At 43.3% G+C, this 18,908-nt stretch overlaps 1 protein-coding gene across 2 annotated transcripts in view; it reads right to left on the reverse strand.

Moving 5' to 3' along the window:
• Nucleotides 1–18,908, reverse strand: part of OLFM2 (olfactomedin 2) — a 960,795-nt gene that overhangs the window by 183,490 nt on the left and 758,397 nt on the right. For both annotated transcript variants that reach the window (XM_069231784.1, XM_069231783.1), the window contains exon 3: nucleotides 7,712–7,867. In XM_069231784.1, coding sequence (XP_069087885.1) covers nucleotides 7,712–7,867 — 156 coding nt within the window. The remainder of the gene's footprint in view (nucleotides 1–7,711; nucleotides 7,868–18,908) is intronic.

Below are 18,908 nucleotides of genomic sequence, written 5' to 3' on the forward strand. Positions count from 1 at the left end.
GGAGCTATCTAGAAGTTTCTTCCACTTTAAAGCTGGACTTACAGAAGGGCTGCCTCGTACTTCAGAGGACTGCCCTGTTGCCTGGGGCCTACTTTGTACCTCAGGGGACTGCCCTGATGCTGCCAGAGTACTGCCCTGCTCCTTAAAGCCTGTCTCACATCCTAAGAAGAGTGCCCTGCTGCTTGAGGCCTGCTTTGCTGCTTGATCCTAGGACTACAAAACTGGCTGTAAGAATCAGGTGGCTGACCTACTGTTCTGAGCTACAGGTACGCAGAAAAAGTCCAGAGGCCTCCCTGCAACTACCCAGCTGCCCTGCTGCACTGGATCTGCAACAGGATCTACCAAGCTGTGCTGGCCTCTGCTGGTACGTAAGAGGTGCCACCCCACTTCCTTCCTTTACTTTATCTCTTCCTGTGAAGAAAGTGAGAAATCATGAAGTTTTGGGCTGTTCTCAACCACAAACAAGCTTGTTTGTGCCAAGACCTTGCCACCCGTGGCGATCACCAATGTGAAACTGGCAGCACAAGATCTGCATTTCACACTACAGCAAATATAGCCAGCAGCTGCCTCCAGTGCAAAGCTCCTTTAACAACCATCTGCATCTCCCAACCTGTGATACCCAACTAGATCTTTGCACTACAGCAACAACCTTCTGCAATGTCCAGCCTGCTCTTTGTGCTACAGCAATGACCATCTGCGAGACTCTCCTTGCGGCCTTCACCACTGCAAACTGGACTCTTTGAGCCAGACTTTGCGAAGGTAACTTTTTTAGCAGAACTAACCTGGTCCCTGTGTCCAGCCCATGTTCTACCTTTGCCACCATGGACTTGTGACTTTTCCTCAATGAAGCATGACTAGATGACTGTGAGTGTTTTTTTTTAGATGCTATGCTTACCTAGATCTTTGATATTGCATATCTCCATGTGTACTGATTGGATTTGTTTGTTTTAGTCTCAAATTAATTATAAAATGTTACTCGATTTTTCTAAATTAATGTAGGTTTTGTCTTGTGTAGTGTTTTCACTTTATTACTGTTTGTGTGGTGCATAAATATTTAACACATTGCCTCTTATTTAAACCTGACTGCTTATTTGCCAAGCTACCAGAGCTACCACAGAGTTAAGCACAGGTTAATTTAGTCATATCTGAGGCTCACCCTGACAGGGATTGTGGTGTTTACTTGAGAAGGGTATTCACCACTCTCAATTTAAAACCTAATTTTTTAAAACCACTCTCTCTGAACACCGGCCCAAATACACCAACAGCCTTTCGGAATCCAACAATAACTTTGACAGTCAGATGGCTGCCTGCACTGATGACCTGGCCACACTCAGTGCATCAAACCCTGAAGATCCATACTACAAGTCATCTGGTACAAGGATTTCAGGATGACGAAACGGCACCACCTGCTCACAGGACCTCTGCAACGAGCTTTTTGGATCCATCTGCAATAATATAACCTCCTTAGATAGCAACTTCATCCCTCAGACTGACCCATTTCACCTCACCACCCATCTTCCCTTCTTGGCCAAAGAAGAAACCTTGACCTTATGGCCGCCATTACCATAGACAAGACCACTGCCACCATGACGTTTAGCCACTCTGGGGCCCCCTACTCTCCCAGGCCCACACCACACCTTTAACAATGGACTCCAACTCATCAGCAAAGTGCTCACACCCATCCTCGGCCACCTTCCCTAACACTTGGAAACATGCCACAGTCCTCATTCTACTCAAGCTCTCTGCTGTCTCCAAATTTTGCCAACTATCTACTGATCTCCCTGCAAAAATACCTGGCCAAAGGCCTAGTGAAACTAATCAACAGATGCCTTACTAACATCTCAGCAAGCACCTCAAACCCTCAACATCACACAGAACCAACCACAACACAGACACAGCCCTTATCACCACCACAACTGACATCCACATGATCTTGAACAGAGGCAACATAGAGGCTCTCATCCTCTTGGACTTTTCTACAGCAGTCTCTCACCTTAACCTCATCCATCACCTACACAAGATTGAAATCTAAAGGCCCACTAGCCACTGGATGCACTCTTTTCTGACTGACAGGACACAAGCAGTCATCCTGGCTCCTTGCTCTTCCGATGCCCTCAACCTTATCTGTAGAGTACTGCAAGGCTCCTGTCTCAGCCCAGCACCCATTAGTGCATATATGATTCCTCTAGCCAGCAATACCTGAGCCAACAACATTAACATCCTCTCCTACGCTGATGACACTAAACTCATACTCTTCTTTTCAGACAAGACTCCAAACACCTGAAATACATTTACCGCCTCAAAGACAGAAGTCACTGATTGGATAAAGGATAACTTCTTAAACTCAAAACTGACAAGACAGAAGTCCTGATCTTAGGAAAGAACATCTCAACAGTGGACTCTACCTGTTGACCGGATCTACTAGGACCCACCCCCAGGGTCCACTCCAAAATCTCAAGATCATCATCAACAGCAAATTGGACATGACCCCGCAATTGTGTCACTGCATCCTGCTTCCACACTCTGAAGATGCTGAGAAAAATCTTCAAACCGTTACCAAATGACGTACAGAATCATCACACACACCATTGTCACTGGAAGCTGGACTACAGTGACAGCCTTTATTACGGAATCAGTAAGCAACACGCTAGAAAACCACAGATCATTGTGAATGTGCCATACGGAATCACCCTCAACCCTCCATGCAATACTCCGATAACACTACACCAGAAGGAGCTCATCTGGCTCCAAATACGCAAGCATGCACAGTTCAAACTCCTCCTGGTAGAATAGGATGCAAGCCACGTCCTGCAATGGAATTCTTACAAAATTAACTAACTCTGATTTGTGCCATGCAGTGTTAAACTTTATTGAGAGTGCAATCCGAATTAGAGACCCGTATGAGCTTGTTAATTTAAATTGAGGTTTTATCGAGAAACAGTAGTAACTTTTCCCTGAACACTAGGAATTTTATTGAATGTGATTTTACCTGTTGTTACTGATCACTTGTGTTATTCATATGAATTTTTACGTTTTAAGTTATATGATTTTTATGGCATGCTGCCAAGTAAAGCTGTGTTGAATGGCTGAGTAGGTGATAACTAATTTACTAAGAACACTTATGGATTGCCACATGATTTGAATTTCATTCCGAAGAAATTTTTACTACAACATGTAACCAATAATGTGCTCTGTGACATTTTTGACAATCCTGGGGGTAGGGCTAACAATTTCATCCTAGAACTGTTAATACTTTTCAGCTTCTTTTGAGTATTAAATTGAGTGACTGATTACTCTTGTGAAAACAGTTTAAATGAGTACCAATGGTATTTCCCTGCCCCAGTCCTGGCAGGATTATAGCAGGCATTGAAGCTGTGACCGATCCTCTTGCCCCAGTGGATCTCACTTGCATGGTTCTAAAGGGATCACTTTGTTCCTAATTTTCAAGTGTATATGAGACACTCGACGTATTCCAATATCATAACCTCTATTTTCAGCCGCATGATGATGATTCACAGTTCCAGCTACGGAGAAGATGCAAAAAACGCGAGGGCCTGACTACAAGTCTGAGTGACACTGAGAGTTGTCTGGGACAGCTGGATCCAACAGTGCGGGATCAAAGTATTTTGATACAGCGCCGTCGTGCCGTTGTAGCACCCACACTGACTTGACAGACTTACCTCCTTGCAAATCTTTTTCCAAACAATCATATAGCTTCTAAAGTCAGCTACCCTTGGTCGCAGTTAATGAATCTTTCAGACCATAGACTCAAAATGTAAAACGAACAAACATCATGTGCCGCCTTTTGCAACTCGAGAGAGATCAAAATGGTTCCTATTACCCTTTCCCCCGTTAGTGGTTCTGTGGTAAATTTTCCCATACAGTATGTCAACAGTCTTTCTCTCGGTATAGCAAAGCATGTTGGAATCCTACAAAACATCAACAAAGCCAGGGTGTGCTGAGTAGAAGTAAGGAAAATGAGTGACATATTAGCAGTGGCGGCCGGCAGTTTTAAGAGGGAGAGGGTCAGGGGGGAAGCACACTCACACTTTCACACACACACGCACGCACATCCATTAATAACACTCAACATTCGAACATACATGCACGCAACAAACATTTATTTAAAAAGATCTCACTCACACACACACACACACTTACCTTCAGCCTCAGAGGTCCCAGGGGGGTTGGAAAGGTAGCAGTCCCAGCCTCGTCACAGAGTGAGATGGGGTCTGTGAGACTGCTGACCCCATTCTGTGACGAGGTGTCACTGATTGACACTCGCCCTGGGCGCTTCAGGACTTAAACCTAAAGCGCCCAGGTCGAAGTCAATGGGTGACGCTTTCCTCGTCACCAGGAGGACGGCCTCGAGGCACCTTTGCTAAGCCGAGGAGGTAACGCCCATAGAAGCTGTGACCTCTTCCGCCCAGCAAAGTTCAGCTCAGGCAGCCAGGAGTCTGCGCAAATCATGCATGTCTGCGCCTGGCTGCCTGACTTGAACATGAAGAGTGTCTGTCAGGCTGACCTTTGCTCAGCCTGACAGACACTCTTCATGAGGGGCAAAAGGTGGGGGGGCATGGCCCCTCAGCCCTAAAGGACGGGCCGCGCATGTGTATTAGTACCTACAAGATCTATGCATGTTAGCCCAGGGATAGAACGCTCAGGTTCACATGACTGTCATCTCTTTAAATGAACGGGCGGACACGCTGTTGGCTCTTAACAAGACAATGTAGGCCTGCACTCGCAGCTGCGTTCTTGCAATCTTCCTGCTAGATCTTTTATGTGCAATTCCTCTCACGGCTTCCATCGTTGGGTTCTCGTTTATGGCTGTTCTCTCTTGAACTTCCAGATAAAATTCGGTCTGCACCCATCTGCAACAATTCATATCAATACTAACAGGCGGCCTGACAATTCAGCAGTTGTGTATAGCCTGTGGGTTATTACCGTCTGCTCCCCCATCTGTAGGGCTACGTCATTCATGTCAATTAGTCTTTTCTGAGCCTGGACAGCTGCCTTCGGGCTCTGAACTTAGATGGGCCGTGTGAGCTGGTTCTATTCACACAGGGACAGGTCTCTGGGGTTAAAGCCCCGATTACAGTCGGCCTGTTTCATTACGATATTCTAACTCCTATTACCCTATAAATAGCATTAACGGTGTTTCGATAAGCACCCTCATTTTCCACAGGAACATTTCTAAGATAAAACCTGCCGAAATTAGCAGGGGAAATACTGACGAGTAAAGAACGAGACATTCAGATTCTGGTACAAGAAGCACCAAGATCATGTTATGCTCAGTTTTATTGAAATAGCCATGATTGGGAGCTACTTATCCCTGCGCTTAAATATTTGGGTTGCGAAAAATATCACACCTTTTTTCGGGCGTACTGCCATCGAAGCCTAGCTGCAGCCAGTGCTTGGGGCTTTTCAGCACCTAGACAGCTCCCTGCAATTCCTGCATTCTTGGGAGTCCTGTAGGCCGGTCCGATCAGCACCTGGACAGCTCCCTCTGCCAGCTTTTTTCGGAAGAGAGACTCAGCAGCATCGAATACGGTGATTAAAAAAAAAAGCCAGTAGGCACACCAAACAGATAAAGCTGACAAGATTATTTCGGGGTTTGAACACTTTCTTAGTATTCATGTATGTGCGAAAGAATAGCAGGTCAAAGGTTCAAATCGGTACCATTTAGAGGCCGAAACCGCAACAATCATTGTGGGAGCAATGTACAAAAGGCTGCGTCGCAAAGTAGTAGTTTTTCTTATACAATTACTGCTTTGTGGACCACTCTTAACTTTCCCCTGCCACTGATGTATAGACCAGTCACTGAACATATCACCATTCTTAATGAGTCTCAAAAAGTCCTGCTTCATCAATATGCATGAAAAGCAAGGTTAGAACCTTAAAGAGGGACACCAGACCGCAATCTTTAATTTGCTTTTGCAAAATGCCTCCTTTTTGGTTCCAACCACTGTTCCTGCAAGGAAAGGGAATATAATGTAGAAATAAAATCGCTATTCTCAGAGAAGGAACAGAGTGGGGCTGAGAGATGATCCTTAAGGGACTTCGCAGATCACACACTTGTGCTTTGATGTGTATGGTCACGGTCTGATTCTCAAAGTTCTCCCTGTGAGGAATGAGAAAACCATTCAAGGGCTGGACTTTAGATGCCTGTTGCATTAATCCTTTTGGTGAGGCTGGAGTGTGATACAGTGTCGAATGCAGCGGAGAAGTCCAACAGTATGAGGCCAGTTGTTTCTCTTCAGTCCAGTAAGGATCTCACCTGTGGCATGGATGAGTGCTGTCTGCATGCTATGGTTGTTGTAAAAGTCAATTGGCTGTGATTGAAAAGATTGTTGAGTTCAAAGTGGTTGGTGAGTTTGTGGTTTATTGCATTCTCCATAACTTTGTCTTGATAATAGGGAGATGGGGCAGAAGTTGCTCATCTCTTTGGGGTCTGCTGATGGTTTCTTGAGGACGTAAGAGACTGCAGCAAGTTTCAAGTCCTTGGAGAAGGTTGTGAAAGAAATGGCTTGTAGGCCGAAATACATGTATTCCATGAAGAGGGTATCTGGGTCCATGTAAGTAGAGTAATTTAGGGTATCTTTGTATAAGATGGATAGACCTCCTCCAGGTTTATGAAGGTCCTATGAGTAAGAGTGTTGCTACTAGTTTTAATGATGTTGGTATCACTAATTTGGACACTACTGATATTGTTAACACATTTGCTAATAAATCTATTGGCTTTTTGAGCAATAATATTTTGCACTGCATCGTTTTGTAACTACTATGACATTTGCAGTGAGTCCTTTTGAGTATAAGCCATTTTGAAAGTGCTAGAATATGTCACAGCCAATTGCTTTTTTCTAGACATAATGAGCACTTAACAATACTTGTGGAATAATTAACAACAAAAAACATCTTGCATGGAGGTGCTACAGAGAAACATTCATCCTTGAAGAAACAAATATATTCATTAATTAAAATGCCCATTGCCCATTTAGAAATGATTCCTACTGGACACAATTGCACACTGAGGTGTTTGGATGTTGAACATATGTGTGTTAAAAACCTAGCTATTCTCTATAGCTCAAATTATGTGACCAAAGTCAACAAGTAAACAAGATTGAATACCCAATACTAATTCCTAAAATGCACCGGATTTACCTGGAATGTTCTATCCTGAGGTTCAGTACACGTATACAATCCAGCATCCCAGAAGCTAGACCAAGTATGTCCAAAGCATATCCAAAGTTTCCATTACACATGCAAAGTCCACACTATTTTGTTTTGTGGGACACAGGTTAAAGTAGAAAATTTCTTGTCGGGGTCATTTGTCCCTCAAACCATTTCCCGAGCTCATATCTTGAATGGTTTTTGAATGCATTGTGTGTCCTTGCACTAAAGTTTCACATATGGTACATCAAAATATTGATCTGGATAATTTTCTACATTTGTTTGGTAAATTTCACAGTATTACATAGGCCTAACAATTTGTAAGCCATCATCTGGACTTTCTACAAAGGTTGAATCCTGTTTATTAAATCATCAATCATTTGATTCATGGCTTTGTTCAGACTAAACGTTTGATGATGGCCAAAATTGGCTTAATGAGTATATCACACTTTGTTAAAAAAAAATCAGAACGCAGAATGTCAATGCGTGCAATAATTTGCACTTGAGTACTCGAAGGTTCTCGATTCACTTTGTAAATTACCTGAAAGCCTTTTGTGTTCAGAGCCTTCTGACTTTCCGTGGCCACCTTGAGCTTAGAGTCCAAGACTTTCATGAGGGATTCGGTGTTCCTTACGTACTGCAGGTCTCGGTAGGTCCGGAGGTCCAGCACTCCCATGGATTGTGAGATATTCTGCACCTTTGAAGAAAACAAGAAAAATTAGAAGTCCACTCAAATCCTAGATAGAATCAAAAGGATGGGGGTGGGGAGCTCTTTTAACATCTCAGCATAAATAGGTGTAATGCCAGTGGCAATTTCTTGTCGAGGGTGGGGGAGCATTGCCCTCCCCATCCACTGTGACCCGCACACAGAAAAATAAAATGGTAATGAAAAGCTTTCATTGACATTTTATTTTTATAGTGCAGTGCACATCCGCCCAGTGTCATGCTGGGCGTGTTCTTTGCTGCTGATTGGCAGCAGAGGACTAGAGCAGTGGTGTCTGGATGCTCCAAAGTGCGCAAGTCTCTTTGGCTGCCTGTTTTGCGCCGGCCAAAGTGACATGCACACTTTGAAGCTCTCAAGACAGCTGGGTGGAGACCCAGCACAAGACTCCAGTGTCCAGCCAGGACGCTCAATCCAATGCAGGTGCTTCTCTCATTCTGGTTAATAGCATGAGAACAGCGTCTGGATTGGTTAGGGCAACTCTTCCAGCATTGGGGAAGGAGAAGAGCACTGAGGAGGACACACAGCCTCTGGGTAAGTGACGTTTTTTATTTTAATTGTGTAGTGCATGTGTGTGTGTAATGCATCTATATGTGTAATGCATGTATGTGTGTAATGCATGTAAGTGTAGTGGTTGTGTTTATTTTGTACTCAGTGTTATGGTTTGGGCTTTTGGAAGGAGGGGTGGTTTACTTTGGCTTTTTTTAGGGAAGAGGCTTTTTTTTGAGGGGGGAATGGTGAGGGACTTCACTTGCCCCACCACTTTCAAAGGGTACCAGCCGCCGCTGTGTATTGCACTCTCATTACACAATGTTTACTCTAAGTTGATGCACCTTACAACATGGTGGGGCAAGGTCAACAGGAAGTGAGCACATCCCAGCCCCATGTTGGATAAAGGCATACGCCAGAGTGATGAAAAATGATTCTCCTCACAAAACAGGCAAAATTATGATATATATGTAGTGACCTTGCTTTCCTGATTCACAAATTGCTATATTTATTTTTTAGAAATGCTCCTAAAGTATGTATGACAAACAGAACATCCACAGGCGACATGGGAAAGACTTAAAAAGGACATAGTGTAAGGAGTGCTCTGTAGAATGCACATAAGGTAGAGTATCTCAAGGGTCAGGAGAAATCACCATAAAGAGTGACCAAATGCTATACCCTATGGGCTCTGGTTCAAGGGTGGGTCAGAGCAAGGGTGCCTTGGTGCTCAGTAGACTCTAGGAGTAGCAAAAGTAAGTATAGACATGGTCATAGACATGGATATTATCTGCTGATCATGACCAAAGGTCGAGAATGTGGGCTCTGTGACAGGAGGAGGGGCATAGGGTGTGGAACTTAGTACCGGTAAAGGTTGTGCTGCGTACAGAGTGTAGGGAATAGCAAGGGATGGAAACGGTGTGGGTAAAGTATGACAAATTGTTAAAGTGTAGCATTAAAAAGCAGAAAAAACACAGAAAAGGAAACTCTTATGAAGCAATAGGTTTAATAAGGCATTTAACAAATTAAGTTTACAAAATGTGTAAAATTCCACAAAAACTCTATGGTTCAAAAACCCCAAAAAGGTATGGTTAGCTATGGACATACAAATGTGCTGCCCAATGCATTCCTATTACTTCAAACATGACATGACAGATGGCATCATGAATGACATAATGGATGATATTACTGAGATACAAAACAGTTAGCGGCAGCTTCTCCCCTAAGGTGGAGGTGCGTCGCCCCACTGCTTTATGGAGTGAAGGAAAGAGAAAAATGAAATGATAATAGCGCAACATTATCATCATTTTATTTTTCCTCAGGAGAACGGTTCGGTCAGGGCTGGGTTGGGCCTGAAGAGGGCTATGTGCACAGAAGTGCGCATGACCCTTTGGCCAGCTCTGTTTGACCGGCCATACAGTTATGCAGAATTTGCATTTCTCCACCAGGCTGTATTAAACAACCGGGAGGCGAAAGTGCATAGGCCCTACTCCCTGTCTGAGCACCGAAGCTGGGTGCTCAGACCAGTCACGATGCTCTTGTCATGCTGTTGACAGCAGCATTGTGAGTGGAGGGGACTCTGGAAGCCTGTGTGCTTCCGGGACTCTGAGAAGAAAGGAGAGATGGAACCTTCTCTCCCAACATTAAAGATACAATTTTTTTAATGTTTTTTTTTTACCCTCCACCTTGCCACCCCCTGCAAACAGTAGCACTTTTTAAAATGTGTTTTTTCACAGAGTATGTTTAGTGATTGCGTTTAGATGTTGGGTGTTGTGTAGCAACCCTTCAATTACAGTGATGCCTGCATGGCATGTATTCTGTGTGAGTGGAGCAGATTTGCTTTTCTTTATATTCTGGGTGAGGATCACTAGTTCCTGACCGAGTAGTTCACTCTTACAGCTACCCGAAAGACACCAGTCCAAATGACTACCTTAAGATCATAAAGCAATTCTTTATTCTTTGTCGAATCAACTAATATATTAAACATCATGGAATCTCCTGGATGGTAGAAGCATCAAGAAAAATCAGTCTTCCTGTATCTACCTGAAAGTTTTATATGATAATCACATTATTCATCTAAATGATAGTTGTTAGAAATTGAGTTTCTGGTTGGCAGAGGTATGCACTCTGTCCAAGCAGGAACCAAAATCCGAGTCAGGGTAATGTCACGAACACACCCTAAATTAACTTGTGCTCACCCCCTGGTAGCATAGCAAAGAGCAGGCAGGCTTAACTTAAGAGGCAATGTGTAAAGTATTTGTGCATCACTTCAAAAACAAAACATTGGAAACACCACACAAAAAGATACCACACCTGGTTAGAAAAATAAAGCTTAATGTAATGAACAAAACAAGACCAAAGTAATATAAAAACAACAAGTAGAACCACAGTTATGAATTTTCTAAAGAATACACTGAAATGTAGTGCTTAAAAGCATAAAGCTCCAAGTGGGGCAATCTGGCCGTGCTAGACCGGGCCAAATAAAAAAATTCAAGTTTACTGCGATGAAGCACAGGCAAGTTACAGGGACCAGCCTTGGCCTGCCACAAAGTAACTTGTTTGCATTGACGTCAAGGCAGATGCGAGGAGCAAGGGAGGCGTTGGCTCATTGTCGATGCTTAGGATGGATGTGATTCATCGCCCCAGATCCACGCAAAGTTGGAGATGAGGCGATGCACTGCGCTGTTGGCGATGTGATGCACTGGATCCTGGTTTCAGCGGCGACGCGTCAGTGTTGATGGAGATGTAGCAGTTCTGAGCAGCATGATGGCGTTAGTGTGTCAATTCTTGTGAGAGCAGGACTTTATACCCAATTCCAAGGGCCAAGGACTGGACTGGCACTGCTTGGCAGGGCAAGACTCACAAATGGCAGAGCCCCGTTGCTGTAGCATGCAAGTTGGAAGACTTTAATGTCCCTGAGACTTCAGAAAACAGACCAGTCAACGGGCCTTGGAGTCACTGTGGGTGATGGGTTCAAGTGATGCGGGTCTAGACCTCCTCACCCAGGCAAGAAGGGCAGCAGGTCAGCACAGAATGAAAGCAGTTCTTTCAAAGAAGCAGTCCAGCAGTGTGACAACCGTTCAGCAACACAGCAGTTCTTCTTTCTGGCACAATATCCACAGAAGTGTACTGAGTTGGTAGAGAAAGAAGTCCAGTTCTTATGCCCAGTAATACCTTTGAAGTGGAGGAGACTTCAAAGTACTTTGAAGTGCACAGAAGTCCTCCCTGCCCTGGCTCCAGACTCACAACAGGGGGTTAAGCAGGGACAGGACACAGCCTATTCAGGTGTAAATGTGAGGCTGTGTCCAGCTCCTCCCTCCCATCCTGCTCAGAATCGCCCATCAGGATGTGGCTGTCCCATCAGTCACACCTAAGCTTGCTTTGTGTGTGGCTGTCTATAGGGAATGCACACAGCCCATCTGTCACCCATTGTGGACATGTGTTAGAGACAGGTTGCGGGCGCATAGGACTAATAGCAGGAAAATGGCAAATGTCTAAAAGTGTAATTTTCAAAATTGTAACAATAAATCCGACTTTACCATTAAAGAGGGTTTATCATGACAACTCCATAGGTAGTAAACATGACAGATTTACCTCAATCAGGAATTACAGCTTGTTAAATGTAATAAGGAATTTCCAATGTTAGCCTATGAGAGGGGTAGACCTCACAGTAGTGAAAAACTAATTGGGGAGCTTTTCACTACAAGGACATATAGAAATTAAAAGTACTTGACCTACCTTTTAATTACATAGCACCGTGCCCCATGGGCTACCTAGGGCCTACCTTTGGGGTGACGTATATGTAATAAAAGGAGAATTGAAGGCTTGGCAATGAGTTTTAAACGTCAAGTTGACATGGCAGTGTAACACTGCATTCAGGCTGTAATACCAGGCCTGGGACATGTTTTAAAATGTTACTTAAGTGGGTGGCACAAGCAGTGATGCAGGCCACCAGTAGCATTTGAGTTACAGGCCCGGGGCACATGAATTGCCATTTACTAGTGACATATAGGTAAATTAAAAGCCAATTACATGTATTCCACTCATACCATATTTTAGGGAGAGAGGGCAAGCACTTTGCACTTGTTAGTAGTGATGAAGTACACCTAAGGTGAACAATAAATGAATTCAACAAAATTGGAGACTAGCAGGCAAGAACTTTGGAAGAAGACCACCCTTAGGCAGTCAGGTATAACAATAGTCATCAACAACTTACTTGAATGTTTAATTCATTGAAGTAAAACCTGTTCTGCACTGGATCAAAATAGACAAGTACACCCTCTTTCAGTGCTTTAAAGGGTCCATAACTCAGGAATCCTTGATGCCTCCCACCTGCTCCTCTCACAAGCAGACATTGACTGCATCTCTGGCTCTTACTGATACCTAACATTCTAGGTAGCAAAGTCTTGGAAATTTCTGCCTTTAGAAATAAAACACCTTTCTGATTTTCTGGTATATTCTGGATTTAGGAAACTATCAAGGACCTGGGTTTTGAGGTAGCAATCTATTAATCAACTTAGGTGATCTAGTGTTGGTCATTCACAGCATGACGCCTTCTGGTTATCCTGTGATGGATTATTACACAAACAAAACAAAAAAACAATTAAATACATAAATGTCAACAATAGTAGATTATGGCCCTCATTCTGACCTTGGCGGGCGGCGGAGGCCACCCGCCAAAGTCCCGCCGTCAGGTTACCGTTCCGCGGTCGAAAGACCGCGGCGGTAATTCTGACTTTCCCGCTGGGCTGGCGGGCGGTCGCCTTCAGACCGCCAGCCAGCCCAGCGGGAAAGAGGCTTCCACGATGAAGCCGGCTCGGAATCGAGCCGGCGGAGTGGAAGCTGTGCGACGGGTGCAGTTGCACCCGTCGCGTATTTCACTGTCTGCGCAGCAGACAGTGAAATACATGTAGGGGCCCTCTTACGGGGGCCCCTGCAATGCCCATGCCAGTGGCATGGGCACTGCAGGGGCCCCCAGGGGCCCCGCGACCCCCCCTACCGCCATCCGGATCTCGGCGGTCCGACCGCCGGGATCTGGATGGCGGTAGGGGGGGTCGGAATCCCCGCGGCGGTGCAGCAAGCTGCGCCGCCGCGGAGGATTCAATGGGGCCGCGGTACACTGGCGGGACCCCGCCAGTGGTGCCGGTCCGACCGCGGCTTTACCGCCGCGGTCGGAATCCCCATTGGAGCACCGCCGGCCTGTCGGCGGTGCTCCCGCGGTCCTCCGCCCTGGCGGTCAAAGACCGCCAGGGTCAGAATGACCACCTATGTCATTCATTTCATTTACGTTTTTATTTCGGCCAGGAATATGGCGATCAAAGTACAATAAGTACAGGACAATACATGTCGATTTAAAAATGCATCACAATATTAAAAATGGATTATATCATAAATAAAAACAGTCAATGATCATTCATAATGTTGTAATTCGTACTTTATAAATCCGTACAGCTATGAATCCAAATAGAAGTAGCTAAAAATATAAAACAAAGCAAATAAATAAGCAACACTATAGTGCTTCTAACAGCACAAATAAATCAACTAAATATGAAAAAAAACAACTAAAGCATCAATGAACTGCTTCTTCGTATAGCACATTTTAGAAAGGAGCAAGTAGTAACTCAGTCCGAGGGAGACTCCAGGGTTTGCATATATTCCAAAGCAGCCAAAGGAGTTTGAATAACCCTGCTCTTGACGAGAGGGAACAAATACAACCTGCCAAATTCATGATACAATTTGCAAACTTTTACAAGGTGTAGCAGGCTTTGGGGTGACACTTCATCACAGGGGCATGTCACAATGCTAGCCATCTCAAACTGCCCCAGTGGAAAACGCAGGTGTCATCTCATGAAGCCCAAACAAAATTACATGAGTAGAATCCTCTCCCATGAGGAGTCAACCAAACTCAAGTATGGAGCCGTTCCCCGTGATGCATGCACAGAAAAATATTATTTAACTGTGGTTTTAGGGTACTTAGTTATTTCTCTTCTGACTTGTCTATTTTGTTTAAACAAAGACTCTGCCCGAATGCTTAACCATTCTATCAGGCTGGTGGAAAAGTTGTGGCTCTCCCACGTCACACAGCCCATCACATTTCAGGCAATCCTGAACAGTCTCTCTATTAAAACCAGCATGGGAGTTGGTCCTTATACAGAACAGCAACAATAGGGGACCTACATTTATTTCAGCTCTGTACACAAATAGGGAGACACTGTCACTTGCAAGATTTGTCAATATAAATTAAGGTTGACAAATCCACTACTGAACTTGCTGAAAGGTCCATGACTCCCAGATTTAACATTGATAGCCCTGAGGTGACTCACATCACCAAGAAAAATCTAACAGTCTGGCACAATTTCTCACTGATTCAGAGTCAGTTGTTCCAGAGCCAGACTTATGAACTGATATTTTAACTCCACTGTTAACCCACTTGGATGGCAGAAACACACTGCTTGTTGGCAAACACATATATGATCCAACTGAATATTGCACCCTAAATAGCTGCAAGATTCATCAAGAGTTTGAGCCAGTGCAGCCGGATCTTACCTACAAAGCAGGGACTCAACCAGCTCACCATGCCTTGCCTTCAATATCTATCTCATCAACTTCAAAACAGTCACCTCCAATATCACAGTCCCTGCTGGACAGGATCACAATCTATGGTGGCCAATGCAGCACTCATGAACTTGGCAACATCAGGCTCGAAATTTAGTCATAAACCCACAAGACCAATTGTTTCTGCTGCGAAATATGTATTTTAAATAAGCAATAGCACTCCTCAATTTTTGTAAAGATATAAAGAAAAACATCACAAAGAAATCCCCCTCATTCACAAGTAGCAAAACCCACTGTTTAACTAAATGACAGCTAAAGAGTGCCCCTTCCTGTCTTGATCAGACCGGGACTTACAGTTCCACTGTTGCCCACTATCCCTCAACTCCCCATAAGATGCACATTGCTCCACTGCTTTACAGCTAGGTCTGTTTTCATGTTTGCATAGTTACAATGATCTCCAACGCTGGTTGAGTTTCATGCTCCAACTGCACTTCTGAACGAATAAAGGAAACCAGCACATCAGCTTCTCAATTAGACCACATTGATACTGGACGCAAGGGTTTAGGTATGAGGTCAGAGCTGTGTGGATGGTTCTGTGCTTGGAGGTAGGTTGTTTGCAGACCTGGACAAGGGATGCTACCACTGCTATGTAGAAAGTTGGGATTTGGTATTGTTAAGGTGAAACAGGACTGTAGGTTTCTAACAGAGCTGTGTAGAGATTTTGCCTTGGCCTACAGACCAGGGCTAGGGTTTTGTGCATAATAGTGTCAGTGTGCTTCCTGGTAGAAGCCATTATCATTATGGACTAACATCTGACAGTACTGTGCAAGATTCTGGGTTGAAAGGGAGAACTGGTTTGGACCAGGGCTGGAAATTATTGGCACAGCAGTGATTTAATTGTATTGGTGCTTAATGTCTACAAATGGTGGGCGCTGGCTCTCATTTTTGTAGACCAGGGCCTACCTTCAGTGTCAGACTTTGATCTAGGGGAAGAGGGAGGAGGGTGAAAAGGGAGACAAAAAGATGAATAAAACAGCAGGAAAAGAGTTACCAAGTGGGAAAGCAGGTATGAAAATGTACCTGCACGGGTGGGATAAAGATTGGTCTGCAAAATTTGTGGACTTTACTTTTGCGTAAGTACAAATGTTTTATGATATGACACAAAATGAAACTCTGTCACCTACCACTATTTTTATGTCAATTTAAAAAAAAAAAAAGTTTTCAACATTTTAATTAATATTTCAGAACGTAAGAGCAAGGATATTGTCATATACATTGAAAAACGTAGCAATAGAGAAATACCAGTGTAACATGAAGAGAACAAACTTAGAAATACCAGGTACATTCCTAGAAGAGCAGTCAACCAACCAGATTTCGACACTTGGTCCAAGCAATGTCTACATATAAAATGGTCAACTAGCAAAGTATGGAAAGATGAAATCCAGACTTATGAAAGAAGATTCAAATACTTGCAGTTCAATGTGGGTTGTAGAAAAACATACAACACATATCCGTGAATCTAGGGATAAGGAGTGGAAGATGGACCCTGGCTTGTGGGTCAGGGAATAGGTATGCTGGCATCAGTGGAGGAGAAGCAAAAAGCCACCCAATATGTCTTAAAAGAGTTGTGTTTGGTCATTTAATCTGTAAATTAGCTGCTCATGTGCCATCTTTAGCACAAAAATATCCATCCAGTCCTGAAGGGTGGTGACTGTATTCACGTCATGTGAGACGGAGGAATCAGTGGAGAGGTCAGTCTCTCTGCTTACACCTTACTATGCAGACCCGTCTTCTGAGGCAAAGGTCTCAGTGGAGAGACCAGCCTTTCCCCACACATCCAGCTATACACACCAGTCATTTGAGACAGAGGTCTGGAAGGAGAGGCTAGTCCATGTACACACCCTACTACACACATTCATATTCTGAGAGCGATGTCTGACAGGAGAAGACAGTCTACTTACACACCCTAACATGCACAATCGCCATCTGAGAGACAGGTCTGACAGGAGAGGCCAGTCAGTGTACACATTCTAATATGCACACTCATCATCTCAGATAGATGTTACAGCAGAGAAGCCAGCCTTTCTTCCAACATCCTACTAAGCATGCCTCTCATCTGAGACACAGGTCTCAGTGGAGAGGCTAGTCTCTCAGCACACACTGTAATACGAACACCCTTCATTTGAGAGAGAGGTCTGTGAGGAGAGGCCAAGCTCTCCCCACACTCTACTAAACACAGCTGTTATGAAAGGGATGGGTTTTAGTGGAGAAGATACTCCATCCTACATTCTATTATTTCCGTACAATTTTGTCACAATCCTGCTACACTCGAGAGAGAGAGAGAGAGAGAGTAGCCCACAAGCTTCCAGAAATGAAGTCTGCTGCATGGACAAGTGTGATCTCACAAGAAGCTCACAGGACCCTCATGGAAAACTACTGACATTGCCTCTCGCAAGAGTACTGACACCTCAAAAAGAAGATTGCTGATGATATCTCCTATTATCAGGGTTACAATAACTGAGCAAATAAAACATTTCTATTTAAATATTTATTTGTTTATTACCCACACATACTTTACAAAGACTTTTATAAACTGTCAACCAGATTTCTTTTTGATATAATTAAAAAAAGTATTCTACTAAAATAATGTGTAAATACAACATATATTTGACAGACATTCAACCAAATATACACTCATAACAATAATTAATTTACTCTAAAAAAAACATGGAAACTCACTGAAGAAACAAAGGTTAAAGTGAAATTAGAGTTAGGTGTAAATAAATATCTATGTTCGTTTTTTAAAAAAGTCTTAGAAATTCACAGGAAAAAAAAACACAAAGTTTGAAGTAACACAATAGTTAGGTGAATTTCAGTGGCAAATTCAAAGTTTAAACTAAAAAAACACAGAAAATCACCAGTTATATTTAGCCACTCTAACTATTGCTTGCACCCCACTATGCACTGCTTACGACCTCACATTTGACATCTCCCATGACATGCTTAATGACATCATTTATGACATCACTCATGACATCTCAAATGACATAATTGATGAACACTGATGACATCATCCAATGTGTGGTATAGTTTCTTTTACAGTTTACATAGTGACAGATGACTACAATTATGTACAGCCTAGGTCCAGGTAATGGCAGTAAGTGTGTAAAATAAAACCCTGCACCTAAAAGATGTGTAGAGGGGCACAAGTTATAGCTAGTGCTGCTAAATATAACTGGTGAATTTCTGTGTTTTTTTAGTTCAAAATGTTAACATTGTCATTGAGAAATTTATCTAACTATAATGTTACTTTAACCTTTGTTTTTTTCAGTGAATAGAGATATTTGTGGGTCCGAAGCTGGAATGCAGAATTGATGGGCACCAGAGCTAATGGGATAATGATTGCTGTAAGAACTCTACAAGATGATCTATGATGAAAGGTAAAAGTGCCACAGACCAGTACTTGGTAATGGTTGGCAGGGCTTTCAGGATGTCTTGACTGGAAGGCCAGAAGAACTACTGAGGTATAATTGTAGAGTGTTCAACAGTGGAAGGCAGGATTAGTGAAAAAAGCACCAACAGCTTTGAATTTCTAGGTAGGCCTGGATGAACTTTAAATTATGCCAATATAATTTGTGTAATTTTGGCAAATTTTGCTTTCCATATAGTTACAAGAAATTCGGAAAACACTGGTGAAAAATTACTGTGAACAAGCCATTCATGGCAAACTTTTACAACAAAAGCATTTCGAACAACAGGTGCACAGCATCAAATAACAGATTTGCAATTCCCTTAATTCTGTGTAGTTTTGCCTAAACTTCAGGTAATTTCGTGAAAGCAAATTACACACATTTCACACACCCCTATTCTACATTCAATAAGCGCCAAATTGAATTAAACTTACCAAATGGGTATAAGAAGGGCTAACAAATGTACCAATTTGTGTATTTCATGTATCTGGTCTGCTGTGAAGTAT

Source organism: Pleurodeles waltl, chromosome 4_2, assembly GCF_031143425.1.
Source record: "Pleurodeles waltl isolate 20211129_DDA chromosome 4_2, aPleWal1.hap1.20221129, whole genome shotgun sequence".
NCBI lineage: Eukaryota > Metazoa > Chordata > Amphibia > Caudata > Salamandridae > Pleurodeles > Pleurodeles waltl.